Source organism: Amblyraja radiata, chromosome 3 (genome assembly GCF_010909765.2).
Source record: "Amblyraja radiata isolate CabotCenter1 chromosome 3, sAmbRad1.1.pri, whole genome shotgun sequence".
Taxonomy (NCBI): domain Eukaryota; kingdom Metazoa; phylum Chordata; class Chondrichthyes; order Rajiformes; family Rajidae; genus Amblyraja; species Amblyraja radiata.
In genome coordinates, this window is record NC_045958.1 from 76,789,350 (window position 1) to 76,814,770 (window position 25,421).

Below are 25,421 nucleotides of genomic sequence, written 5' to 3' on the forward strand. Positions count from 1 at the left end.
CAGGGCTCTGGAGAAGTAAAGCTCCATAGAATGGGATTGATATGATTGCTCTGTTGGGAACTGGTATGAAACCAATGGGCCAAATGGCCTGTGTTATAATATGTATGCATGCTTACTGCAATGGATGACCCTTTTTTCAGGCTTTTTGTGGGATTCAGAACCAAACTCGGAGATAGATTATTTTAATCAATTCATAATATGTAGACAATGTTGGCATGCCAGTATGTATGATCCATCCTTAATTGTCCTTGAGAAGGTAATGGTAGGTTACCACATTGAACTGTATAGTTTGTATAGTGGAGTAACTCCCACAATGCTGTTCCAGGATTTAACTGAAAGAGGTGAAGAAATGGCAGTATGTTTCCACGTCAATAAGGTCATGTGATAGGAGTAGAAATTAGGCCATTCGGCCCATCAAGTCTACCCGGCCGTTCAATCATGGCTGATCTATCTCTCCCTCTTAACCCCATTCTCCTGCCTTCTCCCCATAACTTTTGACACCTGTACTAATCAAAAATCTCTATCAAAATCCCTTGCATGGGGAAATGGAATAATGCATAAATTGGCCTGGTCCATGGCAATGGATTTGATTATCCAGAACATCCGGGTACCTGTTGTAAAGCAGGGTTCCATTGGAGGCCTTCCAACCAGGCTGGAAGGATTTGCCTGCAAATAATAAAACTGACACCCACATGGATAGCTGTTGGTTAGTTATCTGAAGGTCTGGCAGATCCCCACATTTATTGTTGCTGTGCATCTCTGAAATGAAACTATCATGCTTTGGGATATAATGCCACCTTTGAGAGTATGCACACATTTGACAAATACATTCACAGATGATAAAGATCTGATAACTGCTGTTCATATTGTGTGTCCTTGAACCTTTTATGGTGATCTGATATTGGCCCTGCATCCTACGTGACAGGTGATAGGCACTGCCTGTATTGAATTGGGTGCAAGTGTATACACTCATTAGAATTTCTGAACCCACTCGGTAGTGTCGTAGACGTGCTGCTCCAAATGCTGAGGCAGAGAGTGGGCAATACTTTTGATCACTAATGATAGTTTACTAGCACGTCTGACTTGTCAATGGAAACCAGAATGTTCAATCTCTCTCAGAGAGCTGGAATTTTGATCAAAGAAAAAACTGCGCATGAATACAATCAAGCCACGATGCACAGATAAAAGATACAACATTCAGTGCAAGATATAACATTGAGGTTCGATAAAGTCCGATTAAAATTAGTTCAAAGAGCTCCAGTGAGGTAGATGGGGGGTCAGGATCGCACTAGCTGATGAGAGGACCTGCCTGATAGCAGTCAGGAAGAAACTCCCTGAAACTGGTATGCTTTTGTAAACTTCTTACCTGATGGGGAAGGGGAGAAGAGGGAGTGACCATGGTGAGACCGATCCTTGATTCTGTTGCCAGCCTTGCCGAGGCAGCGTGAAGTCTAGATGGAGTCAATGGAAGGAAGGGTAATATGTGGGAGTTGCTCCTAATGTGTATGTATGCATGTTCAGAAAAGCGGGTGTTGACGGATGTGAGAACAAATAGCTTGCAGTGAAAAAAGTGAAGGAATGGGATCAATGGGTTGAATGTTGTAATGAAATATAAATATGAGATTACCTCAGCAAACCCACGTACAAATATTCTGAAACCAGGAAAGAATATAGATGTAATTGTGGCGGCCCACTTGCTCCAGGAATCCTCAGCAGTCGGGGGTACGGTCACGTGACTGGGCAATGGCAGGGAGGAGTTTTTCACGCGGTATAAGGGTGTGTCCTGGTATATATAACGAACCCCGGGACAACCCTCTCTCTCTCTGACTTCGAGCTGACCAGCTCTCTTCTCTTTGGGTGAGTGTCCTTCCACCTCAGCAGGAACTCAGCTCGAGCCCACGAGGCAACAGCCTCGCAGCAGCAACAACAACTTTGTATTAGAGGACCAACATGTATGTATTTCAAACCTATTATGCCTGAATAAAGTAACCCGTTTATTCACGACGTTTGGTGCCTCTACACAAAAACGGTTAATTGGAATTGTGCTATTTGAATTAATTAACCTGATTATTGATTTCTGTGTTGACGAGACATCTTGCTCAAACAAAACCTAATGTTTGAATGTAGTTTCTAAAGTAGACAGGCCGCTGACAATTTGCACTGTGTAATTCTGTGTGTTGTGGGTACCAGTCATGACTTGTGAAGCTCTCAAAGCTGAAGTATTGTGAAACTCTGTGCCAAACTCTTCTTTCAATAACTAATAATACAGAGTCATACAGCGTGGAAACAAGCCCTTTGGCCAGACTTGCCCATGCCGAACAACATGCCCGATCTACACTTGTCCCACCTGCCTAAGTTTGACCCATATTCCCGTAAATCTACCCTATCCAGGTAGCCGTTCAAATGTTTTTTAAACGTTGTGATAGTATCTGCCTCAACTACATCCTCCAACAGCTTGTTCCAAATACGTATCACGCTTTGTGTACAAAAAAAGTTGCCCCTCAGGTTCCTATTATTTTTTCTCCCTTCACCTTAAACATATGTCCTCTGGTTCTCGATTCTCCTACTCTGGGCAAAAGACAGTGCGTTTACCAGATGTATTCCACATGATTATGTACATCTCTATAAGATCACCCTTCACTCCCTGCACTCCAAGGAATAAAGTTCTAGCCTGCTCAACCTCTCCCTATAGCTCAGGCCCTCGGGTCCTGGCAACATCCTCATGAATCTTCTCAGCACCGTTTCCAGCTTAACACCATCTTTCCTAAAATGTGGTGACCAAGACTAAACACAATACTCTAAATGTGGCCTCATCAAAGTCTTGTACAACTGTAACATGACCTCCCAACTTCAATATTCATACTCTGACTGATGAAGGCCATCAGAAAGCCTTCTTGACCACGCTATCTACCTGTGAATCCACCTACACTCCTCAACCCTAGTGCTCTACAACACTCCGCAATGCCCTGCCATTCACACTTTCCAAAATGCAACACCTTGCACTGTTCATATTAAGCTCCATCACCCATTCCTTAGCCCACCTGCTGCAATTTTTGACAACCATCTTCACTACAATACTTTAGTGTAATCTGCAAACTAATAAATCATGCCTTGTACGTTCTCATCCAAGTCATTGATATAGGTGACAAACAGCAATGTACCCAACACCGAACCCTGAGGCATACCACTAATCACACCCAATGATTTAATATATTTAAGCTGTTTTCAGTCAGAAAGAAGGGAGAAAGAATTTAACATGGACCTATTGAGCTTTTATTAAACAATATTTGCTCATTAAGAGCCATGTAGTTCATTGTTCATCTGGATACTGTCAGCAAACCTATTTTGCTTTCAAGAGAGAGTTAGATTTAGCTCTTAGTGCTAAAAACGTCAAGGGATATGGGGAGAAAGCAGAAACGGGGGACTGATTTTAGATGATCAGTCATGATCATATTGGCTGGCTCGAAGGGCCAAATGGCCTACTCCTGCGCCTATTTTTCTATGTTTCTGTGACATTTTTTTCTTTTAGTTATTTGGTTATCCATTGGGGAAGTCTGATATTTTCGCAATTTAAATATATCTTAATCCAATTTAATCTAAAATTCTTTGCACAGGGTCCAGAAAGCTGAGGGTATGGAATAGAGAATGTGTGCTCCAGTCAACCAGTGAACTTGTTAATGGACTTGAACAGGCCCTGTGCTGGAAGTGAGTAATTGAACTCAAATTGCATCCCTGTGTGCCTTTTTGAGGTTTGTGTAATGAATTGTGTGGGTAACTTGCCATCACTTGGTTGACAAGTTTGTCAATCTAATTAACATAAGTAGGAGGTTCTGTTTGTGTGTTGCAAGGCATGGACTTTTTAAATTCACATAGGTATTCTCAGTAGGTGCAATGTATGTAGTTAATTGCATGCATGCTTATGTATATGTATATAAGGGATATGTATATATATATTTTTAGCTTTCCCATCATTTGGTGCCTCTGAATCAGTGCCCTGCTCAATGAATTGTTCAGTTACTACTTTCCCAGATCTGGCAATGTTTTTGTGTAACAGGCAGGCAGAAAATGAACTGAAAATTCTGAGTTGCTTGATTTCCCCTTTCCGTCTCATCTCGCCTGAGATGTCTGATCAGCACAACATCAATTACTAATCATGGTATTCAACCTGATCATTAATGTATATGAAAACATCAGGGGACCCAGCACCAATTCTTGCAGCACACCGCTGATCACATGCCTCCAATCTGAAAGAATAACTATCTTCTAACACCCTCTGATTCCCCCTTCCTAGCTAATTTTTCAATCTAACAATTTGCTAGCTCACTCTGGATCCAAAATTATCTGACTTTTTGGACCAACCTAAGATGTTGAATCTTGTCAAAAGTATTACTGCCCTGGCCTCATCAACCCTCTTGGTTGCCTCTTCTGAAAGCCCAGTTAAATTCATGTGGCATGATTTTCCATGCACAAAGCCATACAGATTATTCCTAATCAGTCCTTGCCTTTCCAAATGCAGATAGATCCTGTCTTTCTGAATTCCTCCAGAAATGTTCCCACCACTAATATTAGCCTCACCAGCTTGTAGTTCCCTGGCTTGTCCTTAAGTAAAGGCACAAACATTGAACACCCTCTAGGCTTCATCCTTGGCAAACCAGACCCCTGTCATCAAACAGGATTTGCTGATCCTGCCAGCCTTGCCATTCACTAAAAACAGTACGTTGTTCTTGAACGCTCCCTATTTCACTTTTAAAAGCCTTCCACTTATTAGACATCACCCTACCTGCAAACATCTCCTAATCAACTTCTGCAAGTTCCTATCTAATGTCGTGTGCGCTAAAAGGGTGTCTGAAGAAGGGTCACGACCCGAAACGTTACCCATTAATTCTCTCCAGAGATGCTGCCTGTCCCGCTGAGTTACTCCAGCTTTTTGTGTCTATCTTAGCTGTGCTCTAATTTAGAACCTAAACTCGTGCACTAATCCTTTCTCTTTCCATAATTGTTTTAAAACTAATAGGATATGGTCACTATTACCATAGATTAAGATTTAAATTTGTTTATTGTCATACAAACCAGGGTGCAATGCAATTCCAGGTTTTGCTCTGGGTATACAGTATGCATACAGTAATGATAAATACAGCAATCATTGCGAGTGCAAAACAATCAAATTGTGCAAGATTATAGTGTAACATCCAAGTAGTGCAAAAAGAATATTAAAGCCCAATATGGAATAACTGAATGAAGTTGAGTTAAGAGTAAATAATAATAATAATAATTATTATTATTTATTTCGGGAAGGGGTTCTGAGGGGTGATTGGTTCAGTAGCCAGATAGTAGCAGAGAAGAAAATGTTCTGAAGTCTAGACATCCAAGCTTTCCAGCTCCTGTATCTTTTCCCAGATGGTGGTGGATAGTAAAGGGAATGGCCAAGGTGACGGGCATCTTTGACGACGTTTCCAGCCTTTCTAATGAAGATGGGCTGCATGGAGAGAAATCATGAGCCTGTGATAGACTGTGCTGCGTTCACCACTCTCTGCAGGTTCAGGTGGTGAAGAGCAAAGCAGTTGCTATGCCAAGCTGAGAAGCATTGCATAAGAATATTTTAATGGACCTCCAGAAGTTTGAGAGAATCCACATGTACCATTTATGATATTAAAATTACTTGTGTGAGACACCATTGTAACTTTCTTTTTGCCATTATGTTCTTTCCTTAGGCCATCAGGGAGCTTGATTGCATCTACACAGAGAAAGCTTAACAAACACAATATTGTGTTCTTCGAACAGAACGGTTTGCTACATGGCGAATTTCCGCTTCCTTTTAACAAAGACCAAGTCAAAGCAAGTACTGAAAAGAATTTCACCCCTTCCCCTACTTGAACTTCCTTTTCCAATGCATACTTTGATCTGATTCTCGTTCTTCATATTTGGCCATGGACGTCATGGAAGTCCCTATCTGCATAGTAAGAGTGAGTCAACTGAATTATTAGTGAATACTATTCAGTGTTTCTTTCCGTAACCCATGGACACTAAGTCCCATTGTTTTTCTGTACAGTTTAGCAAATTAACCACCAGATGTCTGTTGACATTTCTGCATCAGTTAATGTGTAGGAGGCAGAAATGGACTTGCAGCAAACAGAATCTTGTTAATGCAATGGGAAACAGCTAGTTGTTTGTGGAAACTAATTATGTTTTGGAGGCTTAGGGAGACTTGGTAGAAAGTATTTAAAATTATGAAAGGCAAAGATAAGGCAAGCAAAGAAGAGGAAGCATGTTGAATAGGTTTTATATAGGTTCTTTTTGTTAGTGGTTAATATATTTATATCACTTATCCTGTTTCCAACAATCAAATTGTGCACCTCACTGTGGGTTGAAAGCGTTTTTTTTGTAAGTTGATAACTTCATGCAATATGTTTAATATTCTGTGTGTGTAGTATTCAGTGTGGTGTAACTGGTTGGCTGTTTATTGCTTATCAGGTACAGGAGCTGCTCTGGAATAATGAATCTACTGTTCTGGCAATTTGGCTAGAAGATTTGAAATCAGCGGACGAGGGGAACAAAGATGGCCAGCAAAATACATATGGTAATAAATTATCAATCTGATCATTGATTTATTTTTCTTCCTGAGTTATGAAAATCCTATAGCCACGTAGAAAATGTATTCTCAATTTTAATGTTTAATTCTCCTTGTTTTGTACAATGGTTGGAAATTGAACAGTAGAAATGTACTGATATTCAGGGTCCTCATGCTGAAATATTAGGCGGCACAGTGGTGCAGCTGGTGGAGCCGCTGCCTCACAGCGGCAGACCCGGGTTCGATCCTGGTCTCGGGTGTTGTCTGTGTGGATGGGTGATCAATGGTTGTTGTGAACTCGGTGGACCAACGGGGCTGTCTCCATGCTGTATCTTTCCAACTTTCAACCCTATTTCTGGGTCCTCAGATTCTGCCTGATCTGTTGAATGTTTTCAGGATTTTCCGCTTTTGTTTTCCAGCATTTGTAGTTTTGATTTTCAATCACTTACTGTAGGGCGAGGGCAAAAAATCCTATTCTTGTTGCACCTGACTATTTTCAACAAATTGGACAATTTGCCGTACATTTTTTACGATTGCCTATCTTTAAAATACTGGTGCTGAATAGGAAGTGGCACAGCTGATAGAGGTGCTGCCTCACAACACTAGAGATTCAGGTTCAATCCTGACCTCGGCTGCTGCCTATGTGGCGTTTAACACGTTCTCCCTGTGACCGCATGGGTTTCCTCTGGGTGTTCTGGTTTCCTCCCACATCCTGAAGACGTGAGGGTTTGCAGATTAATTGGCCTCTGTAAATTGCCCCTAGTATGTAGAGAGTGGATGCGAAAGTGGGATAACATAGTATTTGTGTGAATGGGTGATCGATGATCATCATGGGCTCAGTGGGCCTGTTTCTATGCTGTGTCAATCAAAGTATTTGAAACAGAAGTTACACTTTCTGTTAAGAAATAACTATATGTAGCCTCTGTCCAATCAATTAAATAATATTTTTTGTTTTTGTTGTGCAGTTCAGTTGTGGACTGTGGGAAACTATCATTGGTACCTGAAACAGAGTTTACATTTTGGTTGTGAACGCATTGTGGCCCTAATGTGGGATCCTGAGAACCCCTATCGACTCCACATTCTCTGCAGTGGATGGTGTTACCTCTCCTATAACTGGCATTGGTCTACAGACAGAAGTGAAGGGGATGACAGGAATGACTTTGCCAATGTAGCTGTGATTAATGGAGGTAAAACTTTTTATCTGTGGTTGAGACGTATCATGTGGTGACAGTTTACATTGGTCCTTGTGCCTTTTTGATCGGGAAAAACACAGGCAAGACAGGTGCCAGAGTATTTAATTTAAGAGTAATACTACCGAACACAAACCTATCTCCAATGATTCAAATAGAATGAATTAATTCCTACTGTTTTGAAGGATTGAATGAAAGCTTACCATACCATTGGCCAATATAGCCCATGGTCATAATGTACAAATCAAAGACTTCACCAACCCACTGTATCTGTGCCAGCTCTTTGTAAGAGTTCTCCAATCAGTCCCACTTTCCTTGAAGGCCTACAATTATTTATCCAGCTACTTTTTGTACACTTCCTTAATCTGTTTGCCACTTTCAGGCCATGCATTCCAGATGATAATAGCTCTGGGTAATCTGGTAATTCGTTCTGCTGAGGGAACTCCTAAATTTCCAGTTTCCTGACATTTTAACACTCCAACCCACACGCACCCAGATACCTCAGTCTTCTGTCCCCTATGATGTTGTAATGAACCATAGAAAAAAAACAACAGAATCTCATCTCCTGATTGGACATATTAGACCATGTCGACTCAGCAGTGAATCAATGATTTCATTCACTAGACAGACACAAAAAGCTGGAGTAACTCAGTGGGACAAGAACCATCTCTGGACAGAGGGTGGGTGATGTTTCGGGGAAATGGAAACGAGAGATATAGACAGTGATGTAGAGAGATATAGACCAAAACAAATATATGCAAAAAAAGTAATGATGATAAAGGAAACAGACTTGTTTAAACCAGCATCTGTAGTTCCTTCCTACACATTTCATGCACTATCATGTTTTCAGTATACACAGTAATTTTTCCATCTTTTCCAGTAATTTTGCTATTTCGTTTATCGTGAGTTATTAATACCTCGCCCATACACACCTTTTGATAATCGTTACCATTTGCTATCACCTTCGGACACTTCACTGTCACGTATGTCATTTACACTCCTGGTCTTCGCCCTGTTACTGATCTTTCCTGTTCCTATTGCATCCTTGTCCAAGTAATCTCTGCAATTTAAATTGTTTATTTCACTTTTCCTGGTTCTGATGAGAGATTATTGATCTGTAATATTAATTTTGTTTTACTCCACTGATTCAGCTTGGTCTGAGTATTTCCAGCATTTTTGATTTGTCATATTTATATTTGCAAAATTGAAATTCTTTTTTCTTTTCACCAATGTTTTAAAATCAAGGACTTTTAAAATTGTATTTTTGACTTGGCTATTTGTTTTCTTGTTAACGGCAGATAAAGTACATGTGACACCTTTTCGCCAGACAGTAGTTCCTCCGCCAATGTGTGCCTATCAATTGCAATTACCCTGTCCAGTTAATCAGATTATATTCTCTTCGGATCCACAAAGGAGCAATGATTTAGCAGTCTTAACAGCTGATGACCGGATCTCAATCTACCAGGCTGGTGAGTGTCTGATTGGATATATAGTTAAAAGGGTTTTTAGGAGTAAAAGCACATCATGGTCTTTTGCTAAAATAGTATCATGCATGAAGAACTAATCATTCTATCGCATCTGTTGTTTCAGTAGAGTACATGCACACCTCTCCATTTTAGACTTAACACCCCCGCAGTAGAAGTGTTATGGCCTAAGAATGGAGTAACTCTCTTACATTTTGCCTCAAATACTGCACGTGATGCAAAGTTCCATATTCTCTAGATAATTATATTTCTCCTGTATCCTCCATTGAATTTTGAGTGACATATACAGTGTCCTCCACAATGTTCAGGACTAAGACCCATCATATATTTATTTGCCTCTGTACTCCACAATTTGAGATTTGTAATAGAAAAAAATCACGTGTTGTAAATAACGTGCCCTCCAAATCTTATGGAGGGCACTGTAAATATGGACCCTAATTTTAATTTCCACTAAAAAGGGAAACATCAACTACACAACTTACTTATTAAACGGACCTAATTTGTTCACAATTTTAACTATGTTCTTTAACCTGTTCAAGCGATAGAACTTTTGCTATTTACTCTAAATGATCTGAGCTATCACTCTGTTGTAGAAAGGTGAACAAGTCTACCGTGGCATGGTTGTAGGTGTAGGGGTAAGAGTGCCTTCATAAGTTATTCGGGACGACAGATGGCACAATGGGCTAAGTGTTCGGCTGGCGACCGGAAGGTAGCCGGTTCGAATCCCGCTTGGAGTGCATACTGTTGTTGTGTCCTTGGGCAAGACACTTCACCCACCTTTGCCTGTGTGTGAATGTGTGTGAGTGATTGGTGGTGGTCGGAGGGGCCGTAGGCGCAGAATGGCAGCCACGCTTCCGTCAGTCTGCCCCAGGGCAGCTGTGGCTACAGAAGTAGCTTACCACCACCGAGTGTGACTGAGGAGTGAATGAATAATGCGATGTAAAGCGCCTTGAGTATTAGAAAGGCGCTATATAAATCCCATCCATTATAAGTGGAAATAGAAACATTAAATGGCAGTTTTCAGCGTAGAGCAGGGAAGTTCATCTTTCAGTTTCAACGATTGTTTATCCAGCCGTCAGTAATAGATAATCTGGTCATATTCGCATTGCTATTTACGGTTTCTTGCTTTGCACGCATCGCCTCTTTTGGGCTTCCTGTATTTCATTATGAAGTACAATTCAGAAATGCCCCATTGGCAGTGATATTGTTTGGTACATTATGAAGTTGTGATGCTTTCATTTAAGAGATTTACAGGATATTAAAGTTTTTTTTGAAGCATTAATAATTAGCTTTGCATTTTCACATCCTGGGCAGGTGATAATGTGAAGCAAAATTCCACCATTGTAGCTGACGCTGTCGGAGGAAGTGGATTGACAAAGCACATGACAGCTCCCAAATTGGTCAAAACATTCAGGTTTGTCTATTTTGATATTTTTGAGCCGACTCTTACATGTGATGTTTAATGCTTGCTGCCTCTGCCTTTCTGAGTCTGAGACCGAGTATGAGCCCAGACCAAAGTTAAAAGGGTTAAAATTTTAGGACGGGTTAAATCGACCAGTTTGTAGTCAAGTAAACATTGATGATTGAAAGGTAATCAAATTAACATATACGTTGCACGTGCGATCAGAGAATTTAACCTGACAGTGCCAACCCATCTCCTGATTTGTCCCACGATAGCCCACAGTCCAAGGCATAAGACAAGGTTTAATCAATTTTTGCCACAATTGCATATGTACACTGAAAATTACATGCACAGCCAGGAACAACAGAATAGCGAGTATTTTTTCTAAATGGTGAGAAACAAATGCATTGGTGTTCAAAGGAATCGGCACTGTCTTTTACATGCAGCACTGAGAGTTAGTGTGTGGATCAGTAAGTGAATGGGATGTTGATCTTTATTGCCAGTACAAAAGTAAAGATGACCTGGTGAAGCCCTGGTAAGACTACATCTGAAATATCATGTACAGGTCTTTCATCCCTAGCCACGGAAGGTCATACTTGGAATAGGTTGGGTGCGGTGAAGGTGCTTCTGATGGCGACGTTGTCGTGTGAGGAGAGATTATGCAGAATAAACTTGTACCTTCTTGAATTTAAAAGAATTATCGCATTGAAAAATTATAAAATCCGTACTGAGTGGATTTAAGTTGGAGTGAGTAGTGCCCGGGATCACAGACTCAAAATAAGGGGTTGATCATTTGACACAAATGAGAAGAAAATATTTGATTTGGAGGCAAGGCAAGGCAAGGCAAGGCAACTTTATTTATATAGCACATTTCATACACGAGGCAGACTCAAAGTGCTTCACATAAAAACATGTCATACAATAAATGAAATAATAAAATGAAATAAAATAGAAGAACCAAAAGAAAAGAAAAGCAAAATTAAAAATGCATTATAAAAAGTGCAAAAGTTAAAAGTGCAATGTAGTTAAGATTTAGCTGAAAGCTAAAGTAAACATAAAAGTTTTCAGTCTTGTTTTAAAAGTGGTCAAAGTTGAGGCAAGTCTTAAATCTTCAGGAAGTTTATTCCAGCTATTTGTTGCATAGTGACTAAATCCTGCTTTCCCATGTTTTGTATTTACTCTGGGAATCACTAGAGGGGAGTAAATCTTTGAAATCCTGTATTTGAGAGGGGCGTAGGGCTCAGTCACGCATTGTATACAAGATAGATATTAATGCAATAGAGATAAGGGGTTAGTGCAGCAACGGGACTGCACTAAAAGATTAGCCGTGATTATATTTAATGGCCTATTTCATGTGAAGGGTCAAATCCCTTCATCTGTTTTGTAACTGTTTGTATACATTAAAACCAAAGAACAGTAGAAGGACAAAGCAAATGCTGAAGTATTGATATCAGTTTTGCAGGCTATTATGTCAACAAAGTTGCTTCAGAAGAGCCTTACATGCTCAATATATTAAGTTTATATTAATTGTTTTATTAAATAATTATCGCATAAGACAATATTTCTCTGACGTTTGTTTTCTTGTGGAAATGTCAGAATTAATTTTGAAGAAGAAAAAAGTGACTCACTGAAGCCTTTGAAGCTACGTTTTATAACCTGGGTAAAGGAAAATAGATTTCTGGGTGTATTTCAAGGTCTGACCACATCCCAATCTGTTGTCTGTCAGCTGATAACTACATCGGATGAGAATCAGGAGGGAGAACTATCAATCAGGTAAGAACTCATAACCCCTCCTGACAAAAAAATCAAAAGTCCAATTATCAATAATAATCATAGCAGAATTCTCCATGGTTAGAGTTCATACATTTTAGCAGCACATCATACGTGCAGCTCATTTTTTATGAGATGTAGACATCAGGCATTATCTCTGGAGAACATGGATAGGTGACGTTTCGGGTCAGGACCCTCCCGTGAAAGATGATAGTCAGGTTGCACCTCTACGTTTCATGTAACAACATGAATGCTCACAGAAGTTTCGGTTTCAGGGTAGTGGCAGTGGAATGATATTTGTTTGTAGGCATTGAAAAATGCAGTGATTATTATATAATAAAATATAGTATATAAAAATGTAATTGCAGTTGTTTGTAGACAAAAATGCTGGAGAAATTCAGCGGGTGAGGCAGCATCTATGGAGCGAAGGAATTGGTGACGTTTTGGGTCGAGACCCTTCTTCAGACTGATGTGGGGGTAGGAAGAAGAAAGGAAGAGGCGGAGACAGTGGGCTGTGGGAGAGCTGGGAAGGGAAGGGGAAGAAGGGAGAAAGCAAGGACTACCTGAAATTGGGGAAGTCACTGTTCATACCGCTGGGGTGTAAACTACCCAAGCAAAATATGAGGTGCTGCTCCTCCAATTTGTGGTGGGACTCACTCTGGCCATGGAGGAGGCCCAGGACAGAAAGGTCGGATTCGGAATGGGAGGGGGAGTTGAAGTGTTGAGCCACCGGGAGATCAGGTTGGTTAATGCGACTGTGCGGATGTGTTGGGCGAAGCGATCGCCAAGCCTGCGCTTGTAGTTGTTTGTTTATAGTTGTTTGGTTTCCATTGTTCTCTTAATTTTCTACACAGATTTAGTTTTGCTCATGTCAAGTTATTTTCACACATAGTGGTGAATCTCTGGAATTCTCTGCCACAGAAGGTAGTTGAGGCCAGTTCACTGGCTATATTTAAGAGGGAGTTAGATGTGGCCCTTGTGGCTAAAGGTATCAGGGGGTATGGAGAGAAGGCTACTGAGTTGGATGATCAGCCATGATCATATTGAATGGCGGTGCAGGCTCGAAGGGCCGAATGGCCTACTCCTGCACCTATTTTCTATGTTTCTATGTTTACCATGTTGTGCAATAATCTTTATCTGTGCCCCTTAAATAAATCAATAGTACTAAAATTTGTCAATGAAGGTGTACAAATGACCCTTCCGTTGATGTGTGTAGCTATATTTCTATATTTCCTCTACTTTCAGTCCAGATGAAGGCTTGACCCAAAAATGTCAATTTTAATCCATATGCTGCCTGACCCACTGATTCCTCCAGCGGTTTTTTTGCACATGATTCCAGCAACTGGAGTTCCTTGTGTCTCTGTTTGTATATTGTTGCTTTAACTAGTTTGTGTTTTAGCTGCTATTGTGCAATCATGTTTTGCACAATTCTAGTTTCTAATCTTGAACTTGAAGATGACTTTGCAGTATGTTATAACTATTTTCACCATTTTGGGTTCTTATTTGTTCCAGGACTCCCGTAACTGTTGATAGGCAGATTACCAACTTGTGCCACAACCATAAGACACAGACTGTTGCCTTGGAACTCTCTAATGGACAAATTCTAAGATACCTGTGGGGTTTGTATATTCCTACTCAAACATTTAAATTGATCTTGACTGATGCTTTCATTATTCCGCAGCAATATCTTTGAAGGTGTCATTCTGATGGGGGGGGGGGGGCAGAGGAATATGTGTAAAGACGTGGTGGCTTTGTCACAAAGGCCTAGACTAAAGGGTGAATTGGGTGAACATCAGATGAGCGTTTGACGGCTCTGCGTTTTTATTGCTGGAGTTTAGAAGGATGAGGGGGAACCTCATTGAAACTTACGGAATAGTGAAAGGCCTGGATACAGTAGATGTGCAGAGGATGTTTCCGCTAGTGGGAGAGTCTAGGACCAGAGGGCGCAGTCTCAGAATAAAAGGATATACCTTTAGATAGAAGATGCAGATGAATTTCTTCTGTCAGAGTGTGGTAAATCTGTAGAATTCACGGCGGTGGAGGACAAACCATTGGGTGTTTTTAAAGCGGAGATTGATAAGTTCTTGTAAGAGTGTCAAAGATATCGGGGAGAAGGCAGGAGAATGGAGTTGAGAGGGAAAGATAGATCAACCATGATTGAATGGTTTAATTCTGCTCCTATGACATGAACTTTTTAACTTGATTTTGCAATGAAAAATAATCCCAAGGAGAGATCAACCGTAAACATCTCCTTATGGTTTCCACAGGGTGGGACACTCCATCCTTAGCAGAGTAATTTCAAAAATCAGCTTTTCATGAAATAATGAGTCGTCTGGGATTCTTTTGCCTTGTAAAGAGACGGCAGACAGGTTGTGGTTCTTAAAATGAGAATGGTTTTTGAAAGTACACACAGGGAGAATGTTTTCATATGAGGAAGAAATTCAGAAACATTTGAGCAAGATGAGAATTTTGAGCGCATTCATTGAATTTTCTCCCTAAATCTCCACTTCTCTTTTCGACTTACCTAAATTTCAAAGTAAAAGAGCATATCTTTTAGGTGAAAGGATCAAAGTTTAAAGGAAGGTAGACACAAAATGCTGGAGTAACTCAGCGGGACAGGCAGCATCTCTGGAGAGAAGGAATGGGTGACTTTTCGGGTCGAAACCTCACACGCCTCTTCATCAATCCACAATTCTGGCAGACCTATTGTTTCTACTTGTTCATGTCCCACCAAATTGATTTCCACATACCTCGACTCCATCCCTATCTATGTCCAAGACACCTCACACGCACTTTGTACATCTGCAGTTCTTTCCTACACACAAAGTTTAAAGGAAGATGGACACAAAAAGCTGGAGTAACTCAGTGGGTCAGACAGACAGAAGGTTGATACCCTTCTTTAAGAGAGATGTGCAAGACAAGTTTTTTGACAGAGGGTAAAAAAAACACAGGGTGCCTGGATCACACTGCCAGGGGTAGTGGTGGAGGCAGACACAATAATGGTGTTCAAAAGGCTTTCAGTTAGGCACATAGATATGCAGGGAATGGAGACATATGGATCATGTGCAGGCAGATGAGTCTAGTTTATCTTGGTATCATGTTCAGCACACACATTAACCATATAACCATATAACAATTACAGCACGGAAACAGGCCATCTCGACCCTTCTAGTCCGTGCCGAACACATAATCTCCCCTAGTCCCATATACCTGCGCTCAGACCATAACCCTCCATTCCTTTCCCATCTATATAACTATCCAATTTATTTTTAAATGATAAAAATGAACCTGCCTCCACCACCTTCACTGGAAGCTCATTCCACACAGCTACCACTCTCTGAGTAAAGAAGTTCCCCCTCATGTTACCCCTAAACTTCAGTCCCTTAATTCTCAAGTCATGTCCCCTTGTTTGAATCTTCCCTACTCTCAGTGGGAAAAGCTTTTCCACGTCAACTCTGTCTATCCCTCTCATCATTTTAAAAACCTCTATCAAGTCCCCCCTTAACCTTCTGCGCTCCAAAGAATAAAGCCCTAACTTGTTCAACCTTTCTCTGTAACTTAGTTGCTGAAACCCAGGCAACATTCTAGTAAATCTCCTCTGTACTCTCTCTATTTTGTTGACATCCTTCCTATAATTAGGCGACCAAAATTGTACACCATACTCCAGAATTGGCCTCACCAATGCCTTGTACAATTTTAACATTACATCCCAACTTCTATACTCAATGCTCTGATTTATAAAGGCCAGCACACCAAAAGCTTTCTTTACCACCCTATCTACATGAGATTCCACTTTCAGGGAAATGTGCACAGTTATTCCCAGATCCCTCTGTTCACCTACATTCTTCAATTCCCTACCATTTACCATGTACGTCCTATTTTGATTTGTCCTGCCAAGATGTAGCACCTCACACTTATCAGCATTAAACTCCATCTGCCATCTTTCAGCCCACTCTTCCAACTGGCATAAATCTCTCTGTAGACTTTGAAACTCTACTTCATTACCTGCAACCCCACCTATCTTAGTATCATCTGCATACTTACTAATCCAATTTACCACACCATCGTCCAGATCATTGATGTACATGACAAACAACAGTGGACCCAACACAGATCCCTGTGGCACCCCACTCGTCACTGGCCTCCAACCTGACAAACAACCATCCACCATTACTCTCTGGCATCTCCCATTCAGCCACTGTTGAATCCATCTTGCTACTCCACCATTAATACCCAACCATTGAACCTTCTTAACCAACCTTCCATGAGGAACCTTGTCAAAGGCCTTACTGAAGTCCATATACACAACATCCACTGCTTTACCCTCATCAATTTCCCGAGTAACATCTTCAAAAAATTCAAGAAGATTAGTTAAACATGACCTTCCAGGCACAAATCCATGTTGACTGTTCCTAATCAGACCCTGTTTATCCAGATGCTTATATATATTATCTCTAAGTATTCTTTCCATTAATTTGCCCACCACTGACGTCAAACTAACAGGTCTATAATTGCTAGGTTTACTCTTAGACCCCTTTTTAAACAATGGAACAACATGCGCAGTACGCCAATCCTCCGGCACTATTCCCGTTTCTAATGACATTTGAAATATTTCTGCCATAGCCCCTGCTATTTCTACACTAACTTCCCTCAATGTCCTAGGGAATATCCTGTCCGGACCTGGAGACTTATCCACTTTTATATTTCTCAAAAGTGTCAGTACTTCCTCTTCTTTGATCCTCATAGTTTCCATAGCTACTCTACTTGTTTCCCTTACCTCACATAATTCAATATCCTTCTCCTTGGTGAATACCGAAGAAAATAAACTGTTCAATATCTCCCCCATCTCTTTTGGCTCTGCAGATAGTTGGCCACTCTGACTCTCTAATGGACCAATTTTATCCCTCGTTATCCTTTTGCTATTAATATAGCGGTAGAAACCCTTCGGATTTACTTTTACCTTACTTGCCAAAGCAACCTCATATCTTCTTTTAGCTTTTCTAATTTCTTTCTTAAGATTCTTTTTACATTCTTTATACTCCTCAAGCACCTCATTTACTCCATGCTGCCTATAACTATTGTAGATCTCCCTCTTTTTCCGAACCAAGTGTCCAATTTCCCTTGAAAACCATGGCTCTTTACAATTTTTACGATTTCCTTTCAACCGAACAGGGACATAAAGATTCTGTACTCTTAAAATTTCACCTTTAAATGTACTCCATTTCTCTTCCACATCTTTCCCATAAAACAAACTGTCCCAATTTACTCCTTTTAAATCCTTTTGCATCTCCTCAAAGTTAGCCTTTCTCCAATCAAAAATCTCAACCCTAGGTCCAGTTTTGTCCCTCTCCATAATTATATTGAAACTAATGGTATTGTGATCACTGGACCCGAACTGTTCCCCAACGCATACCTCTGCCACCTGACCCATCTCATTTCCTAACAGGAGGTCCAGTACTGCCCCTTCTCTAGTAGGTACTTCTATGTATTGTTGCAAAAAACTATCCTGCACACATTTTACAAACTCCAACCCATTTAGCCCATTTACAGAATGTGTTTCCCAGTCTATGTGTGGAAAATTGAAATCTCCCACAATCACTACCTTGTGCTTACTACTAATATCTGCAATCTCCTTACATATTTGCTCTTCCAATTCTCGCTCCCCATTTGGCGGTCTATAATACACCCCTATAAGTGTTGCTACCCCTTTCCCATTTCTCAGTTCCACCCAAATAGCCTCCCTAGACGAGCCCTCTAATCTATCCTGCCAAAGCACTGCTGTAATACCTTTTCGAAGACTTTAGTGTTTACTTTACTTTAGAGATATTGTGGACCAAATGACCTGTTCCCCTGCTGTACTTTTCTATATTCTATGTTGTTCCATGTAAACCTTTAGTTTCTGACAAAGATTTTCGTTCACTATCCTAACATGTCATTGCGTGATTTGTAATGCTTTAGGAATTAAAGGCACTGTGAAAATTCCTGTAGTTGTTTAATCGAATTTCAATGTCTTGTTTCAGATACTGAGTCCACTGAGCCATGTGTCCAACCATGGAGGTCAGCTGATGGATGCTTAGTACAATTTTCTCAGCCTTGTGTTCAGATAGCTTTGTGTGCTATTGAAGGAGAGGTAAGCAAGTTCATCCATTTTGCCCTGTTTTGCTGTCCTCTCTCCTCCTGCTGAAGTGCAGACCATTGACACTAGATGCAATTTATAGTCCTGTGCTGAAGGGCATTCATGATGCCTGAATATCAAGTGTCAGATCTGATCTAGCACCACCTAGGCATCTACTCAGATAAGTTTGACAACCTCGATAGAGCAGAACCTTTGTCAATTTACCTTTTCGAAGACTTTAGTGTTTACTTTACTTTAGAGATATAGTGCATAAACAGGCCCTTCGCCCACCGAGTCCACACCGACTAATGATCACCCCGTACACTGACGCTATGCTTCACAGACTAGGGACATGTTACTGAACCCAATTAACCTACAGACCTGTACGTCTTTGGCGGGTGGGAGGAAACCGGAGCACCCGGTGAAAACACACGTGGTCACAGTGAGAACGTACAAACCATACAGGCACCCATAGTCAGAATAGAACCTGGATCTCTGGCACTGTAAGGTAGCAGCTCTACCACTGTGCCACCCTAGAGTAATGTCGTGCGGCACCCAAATGGAAACTTCAATCCTCACAATCTGCACCACCTTTAAATTGTGATTTACACCAGTCCTGTACAAATCCTATTTTCCTCTCCCTACTTTCCCATCAACTCCCCCATATTCCAGTTATCCATTCTGCTGCCCAGCTGCAGTGGTCCAATTGCTATCCAAAATCAGGTAACGTTAGGGCAAAACACTTTTTATGTCTGAGCTAATTTCATGAACCAGTGGAGGCATTTGCTGGGTAACTGGTGATTTCAAAGTTGAGTTTACCTTTTCCTGCTTCCTCCAGGAAATGGTATTGGGTCTGACAGAAAGATTTCGATTTTTTATTAATGTGTCTGAGGTAAGAATTTCAGTGTCTTTTCAAAGTAATTATTTTCTTTGTACATTGAAGTAAGCAAATGCTGTTAATTTTATTGTGGGGTGTTTCTCTTCTGAACAGCTAGCCTCCAACGTTACTTCATTTATAGTGTATGATGAGTTCCTGCTATTCACAACCCATTCACACACTTGTCGCTGTCTCAATCTTAGGACTACTTCATTAAAAGGTGAGTTTATAAATTATCCACAGAACCGTGTGTATCTGGGACTTCTTGAAGTAATGTTGTTTGTTACAAAGGAGAAAAATAAACCTGTGGGCTTCCTTTGATTAGGCAAATCTATGCAAATAGTGGCTTAGGTTTATATTATGTCTTTTGGCAAGAAAAAAAATTGAATGTAATTGAGGGAAAAAAGATTGACATTGGGCCTTGGACTGATACAAAAACTGAGTCCATAGGGCAGGTTTCAAGGAGATTCTTAAAAGAGAGGGCTATGGTAGAGCAAATTTGACAATTGACCAAATGAATGAACCAATGGCCTCCAATAGGTAGATAATGTGCAAGAAGCTGGGTCAGTTACAAATCTGAAAGAGTTTGGAGAGATGTGGAATCATAAATAGATTTAAACACTGCCTGAAAAATAAGTCATTCATATTTTTTAAAGTTATCTCCTAAAAGATGAAATGGATAGCTGGAGTGATCCTGTCAATGCCACCAATGTTAAAATTAACTAGGCGATGACTGGAGCTGAGCTTTACCAGTTTTGAGTTTAGGTGATCATACCGCAGAGGGTTGAAATAATATAAATTAAAGGTGACCGAGGAAAATATGAAGGTTTAATCGGCCGGCAAGCTGAGGAGAAGGTAGAAATATGCGATCATCTGCGATTAGAAGCAGATTGTTATTGTGTTGGGAGAGTTACAGTCAAATACAATCTTAGGATTGTGAACATAACATTCAGAGACGGTGGCGAAGGTGTTATATGGCAAAATTAATTAAGAATGGGTTAAATCGTCTCAATATGGCCACTCTGTAAAATAGTGCCTATGGGATAGTCATGCATAACTTAACTTCATAAACTTAACTTCATAAATGTATTTAAAATTACCTGAGAAAATGTCACCTAGCTACTTGACTGTGTTTATGTTAAGCACAATTGCTAAGCACCCCTTATTCATGAATTTGTGGATGTTTGTTGTATTTCCACCTTTGTTGGCTATTTAAATTATATTTTAAATGTTTTATGATCTACTGATGGAATTTACTTTTTTTACAAACAGCTTTGCTGAATCTTTCAAGTACCGACTCCCAGCCAAATGATGAAACAGTACGTAGAGTGGAGAGAGGATCTCGTATAGTGACTGTGGTACCCCAGGATGCCAAACTCGTTCTACAGGTTAGCAGTGGGACTGCGAGAATGAGTAGGAAGGAATCTCTTCAGCGACTATGGCACAGTCTGCAGAAGGAACAATGCCAATGGTGGCTAAATAATAATTGACAAGGAACCAAAATTCAAAGTGCAGAGATCTTGGTGGGTTTGGATTATTATTTAGAATAAATTATGCATTTCCATTCACTGCAGATGCCACGAGGAAATCTGGAAGTTATTCACCACAGAGCGTTAATACTTGCCCAGCTCAGAAAATACCTGGACAGGTTTGTACACCAACAAAAGTCATTACTGAGTTGAAAGATATTTTTGGACACTACCATTGCTACTTATAGATCTTCTCAGAAAATGGAATTGGTATTGTATTGTATTTTAATGACCACACAGCCAGGCTGGTGGAATTTGTTTTGAGTACAGCTCGGTACAGGTTCCAACATTTCATCAAACATTAAACTTGTAACATAGATATACATACAAACAGACACATTTCATAATACATAAGGGCCATGCTTATTCGTATTTCCTCACCGTACAGAGTTTAAAAAGTTAATTGCAGTGGGAATGAAACTGTTTTTGAAGCGGTTTGTTTTGGAGGCAATTGACCTGTAACGCCTCCCAGAGGGCAGTAGCTGAAAGGCATAGTGTGCAGGGTGAGTGGGGTCAGAGATGATCTTGCGGGCTTTGTGAAGTGTCCGTTTGTGGTAAAGTGATTCAAGGGATGGTAGGGGTAAGCCAATAATTTTGGATGCTCTGTTTATGATGCGCTGTAATTTCTTCCGGGAGAGTGAGTCGAGACTGCCGAACCAGACTGTGATGGATGAAGTGAGGATGCTTTCGATGATGGCTGTATAGAAGCGGAGCATGAGATGAGACATTACTCTGAACTTCCTTAGCTGTCGGAGATGGAAAAGTCTTTGCTGGGCTTTTCCATAGATGTGTTCTGCGTTTGTCCTCCATTTGAGGTTGTTGCTGATGTGGGTTCCAAGGAGTTTGAAAGTGTCAGTGATGAAGATGGATTCACCTTTAATGAGCACAGGAGTTTTGGGGGATGGCTGGCGTCTTAGGTCGATGATGAGTTCTTTTGTTTTTGATGAGTTGAGTAAGAGATCATGGTCTGTGCACCTGGTCACTGCTTGGTTGACCTGTGCACGGTATTCAGTTTCTTGGTTGTTGGTGATGAATCCTATGATGGTTGAGTCGTCCGCGTACTTGTACAAGTTGACAGAGCTGTGGTGGTATATGAGCTGATTTGTGTAAAGGGAGAAAAGCCAGGGTGAGAGAACACAGCCTTGGGGTGTGCCTGTACTGAGGAACAGAGGGGAGGATGTATTATTGTTGATCCTCACCCTCTGTTTCCTGTTCCAGAGAAAGCTGTGAATCCAGTAACAGATGCATGGGTCAATGTTCATGTCCAGTAATTTATTGAACAGTATGGCCGGGTTTATTGTATTGAATGCCGAGCTGAAATCCACGAACAGGATGCGGGCATATGTGTTTGCGGACTCCAGGTGGTTCAGAATGTGATGAGTTGCTAAGTTGACGGTGTCCTCAACTGACCTGTTGGCTCTGTATGCAAATTGGTATGGGTCCATGAGTGGGGTGGTGACAGTTTTCAGGTGATTGAGTATGATGCGCTCAAATGATTTCATGACTGCCGATGTCAAGGCAATGGGTCTGTAGTCATTGAGGCTGGAGATGGTCTTGGTCTTGGGAACCGGGATGATAATAGATTCTTTGAAGCAGTTGGGTACTGAGCTTTGACAGAGGGAGGTGTTGAAGATGTTGGTAAAAACCCCAGCCAGTTCCGCAGCGCAGTGGTGGAGAACGGAGGGGCTGATGTTATCTGGGCCGGGGGCTTTATTCCTCTTAAGTCCCCTGAAGGTGCTCCTCACCTCCTCCTCGTAGATGGTGAAAGGGGGGGGAGGGATGGGGTCGGGGGGAGATGGCGGTGGAGCCGGTGCCTGCTCAAACCTCCCATAGAAAAAGTTGAGTTTATCAGGAAGCTGATTGTCGCTGTCAGGTGTGGGGGTGGGTTTCTTTTTGTAGTTCGTCATGTTTTGGAGTTTTTTCCAGATGAAACGTGTGTCACTAGTAGTGATTTGTTCTTCTAGTTTAGTGGCATAATTGGATTTGGCTCTTCTTATAGCAGTTCTCAGTTTGTATTTGGCAGCCATATATTGTTCTTTGTTTCCTGCCAGATGAGCTGAATTTTTCTCCTTTCTTAATTTTTTAATGTCCTTGTTAAACCACGGTTTATTATTATTGTAGTGTTTGACTTTTTTGAGTGGTATGCATAGGTCCACGCAGTAATTGACGTATGACGTCACTGCAACGGTAACGTCGTGGAGGTCACCTGCAGCATGGAAAACATTCCAGTCTGTGCATCCAGCGTCTGGATGTTTAAGAAAAATTTAATAGAGGTGATGAACATTTTGAAGCATTTTGAATCACCCAAACAGGCTAGTGTGTTGAATTGTTTCATGGTTAGAATAATGTTTAAAAATGGTTATCACCTTTATTAAATGCTCTAGTCAGTTATGATGTTTCCATTTGCACAAAGGTCGTTATCCAGATGACATGTTTTAAGACAATTGACTGAAAAGTCAGCAGAGATGAATTTATTATGATCTGAAACGCACCTCATGAAGGGGACGGGGCAGCAATTAATAACTGTGCAAAAAATTAACTGCTATTTGAACTGGGAAATGTGCAGAGCTATGGAGAAAGAGTATCGGATAAATCATTTGTAGGTAGCACAGGTATTATTTGCATTTTCAATTAATTTGTTCTTTATAGGTTTCTTGGTTTTGGCACTATCCAGATTTCCAGGTTTCACTGTTTTAATACAGTAAAGGGCCTGACCCACTTAGGTGACTTTTTAGGCGAGTGCAGGAGACTCTGCGCTCGCCTCATAATAGCCACATGGTCGCCACATGCTCGCTGGTGGTCTCTGGTGAGTCTCCTTCATGGTCGCGAGGAGTTCTCGCATTCTGGGAACTAGTCGCGGCCTCAGTATGGTCGCCGCATATTTTTCAACATGATCGCCATGGAGAAAATTGATAATCCCGTTGTCGTAGGTGCAGTTGTCGTGGGTAGTCGAGGTAGTCGTAGGTAGTTTTAGTTAATCGCCTTTGCTGATTGTCAAGTCAAGTTTATTCGTCACATACACATACGAGATGTGCAGTGAAATAAAAAGTGGCAATGCTCGCGGACTTTGTGCAAAAAGACAAACAACCAAACAAACTACAAACAGAATGGAACAAAATCACATATTCTTTTACATATTAAATATTGTGGGCGGAAGGAAAAAGGGAAAAAAACAGCAATTAAAATAAAAAGCAGTAGAGTAGGGCATTTTCATTGGCTCATTGGGGAAATAAAACGTAAGCACGAGTTTTCAGAACTAAGGATAACTGACCGGTAATGTTTCTCTGGCTTATTAAAAGTTGTCTGGCTTCTTAAAAGTGTCTCCACTCTTTCTTCCCCTCCCCCCTCTTTTAAAGGACTTACCGTACACTGTGCTAGCCGCCTTAACCTTCCTGTTCATCGCGGTGTGTGTCTGTATCACCTTGGCTTTGCACCGTGTGAATTTCAGACAGCGCTCCCCCGCTTTCCCTGGCACCCGCCTTTGCGATGTGTTTGTGTGTGTGTGTGTATTCCACTCTTCACTCGCCGTTCCATTTTCCGTTTTTTCAGGCGAGTGCAGCGAACTTGACAGTCGCCGGCAGTCCGCTGACAAATCGCCTAAGTGGGACAGGCCCTTAAGACTAATTTGAAAAATCCTTGGAATTTGAACCTTTTATTCTTTGAACTATTTTCAATCTTTACATTCCTTTTATTTAGGTTAAAGTTCAAGGAGGCCTTTGAATGTATGAGAAAGCTGAGAATAAATCTCAATCTCATCTATGATCACAATCCAAAGGTGAGAACTTTTGATAGATCTTCATACTTTAGAAATGGCAGCACTCATTTGTGTAAATATGTGAAAAGAATTTCACTGTGCGGTTGCATATGTGACAAATAAATAAAGCAACGTCAAATTTTTGATTTTCCATTGAGTTGACCTTAATCATATGCCTTCTACTGATTTGGTTCCGTGACTCTCAAAATATTAGTTTTCAGCTGTTAAACGCAATTACACTTTTTTCTCTCTGAAAGAAATGATGGAAGTGTTACTTAACCGCCATATGTGAATCATTGATTAGTTTAAGACTTGCTGTGTGGATTCTATCACAATCAACCATTTTCATAATGTGAAAGTAGGAACCAGTTCATTGTATGTTAGTTCATGCTGGAGAGCCACATTTAAGTGCACCACTTTGTTCCACAACTGATTTACATAAAGAATTTACATAAAGATTTACATAAAGATTTAGATGTGCTGTACATTGTTTGCGAGTTTGATTCAGATTGCTTTATTTGTCGCTTCAGTCTATGTTTACGAACAAATCTGTTAACTTCAGGTCTTTTTAGAAAATGTGGAGAACTTCCTGAAACAGATCGCTTCCATAAATTCTATCAACTTGTTTCTGACTGAACTAAAGTAAGTTGTCTTTTAAACATAGTCATTTATGTGATAAACCAAATACATTTTGTATGTGATATTACAGAATAGATATTGGTATGGAACCCT

At 40.7% G+C, this 25,421-nt stretch overlaps 1 protein-coding gene across 2 annotated transcripts in view; it reads left to right on the plus strand.

The window, feature by feature from the left end:
- Positions 1–25,421, plus strand: part of elp1 (elongator acetyltransferase complex subunit 1) — a 68,634-nt gene that overhangs the window by 16,489 nt on the left and 26,724 nt on the right. For both annotated transcript variants that reach the window (XM_033018140.1, XM_033018141.1), the window contains exons 8-22: positions 3,615–3,705; positions 5,712–5,835; positions 6,472–6,577; positions 7,534–7,755; positions 9,057–9,227; positions 10,557–10,656; positions 12,241–12,417; positions 13,927–14,033; positions 18,435–18,544; positions 19,368–19,421; positions 19,521–19,626; positions 20,679–20,794; positions 20,981–21,054; positions 24,632–24,710; positions 25,252–25,331. In XM_033018140.1, coding sequence (XP_032874031.1) covers positions 3,615–3,705; positions 5,712–5,835; positions 6,472–6,577; positions 7,534–7,755; positions 9,057–9,227; positions 10,557–10,656; positions 12,241–12,417; positions 13,927–14,033; positions 18,435–18,544; positions 19,368–19,421; positions 19,521–19,626; positions 20,679–20,794; positions 20,981–21,054; positions 24,632–24,710; positions 25,252–25,331 — 1,717 coding nt within the window. The remainder of the gene's footprint in view (positions 1–3,614; positions 3,706–5,711; positions 5,836–6,471; positions 6,578–7,533; positions 7,756–9,056; positions 9,228–10,556; positions 10,657–12,240; positions 12,418–13,926; positions 14,034–18,434; positions 18,545–19,367; positions 19,422–19,520; positions 19,627–20,678; positions 20,795–20,980; positions 21,055–24,631; positions 24,711–25,251; positions 25,332–25,421) is intronic.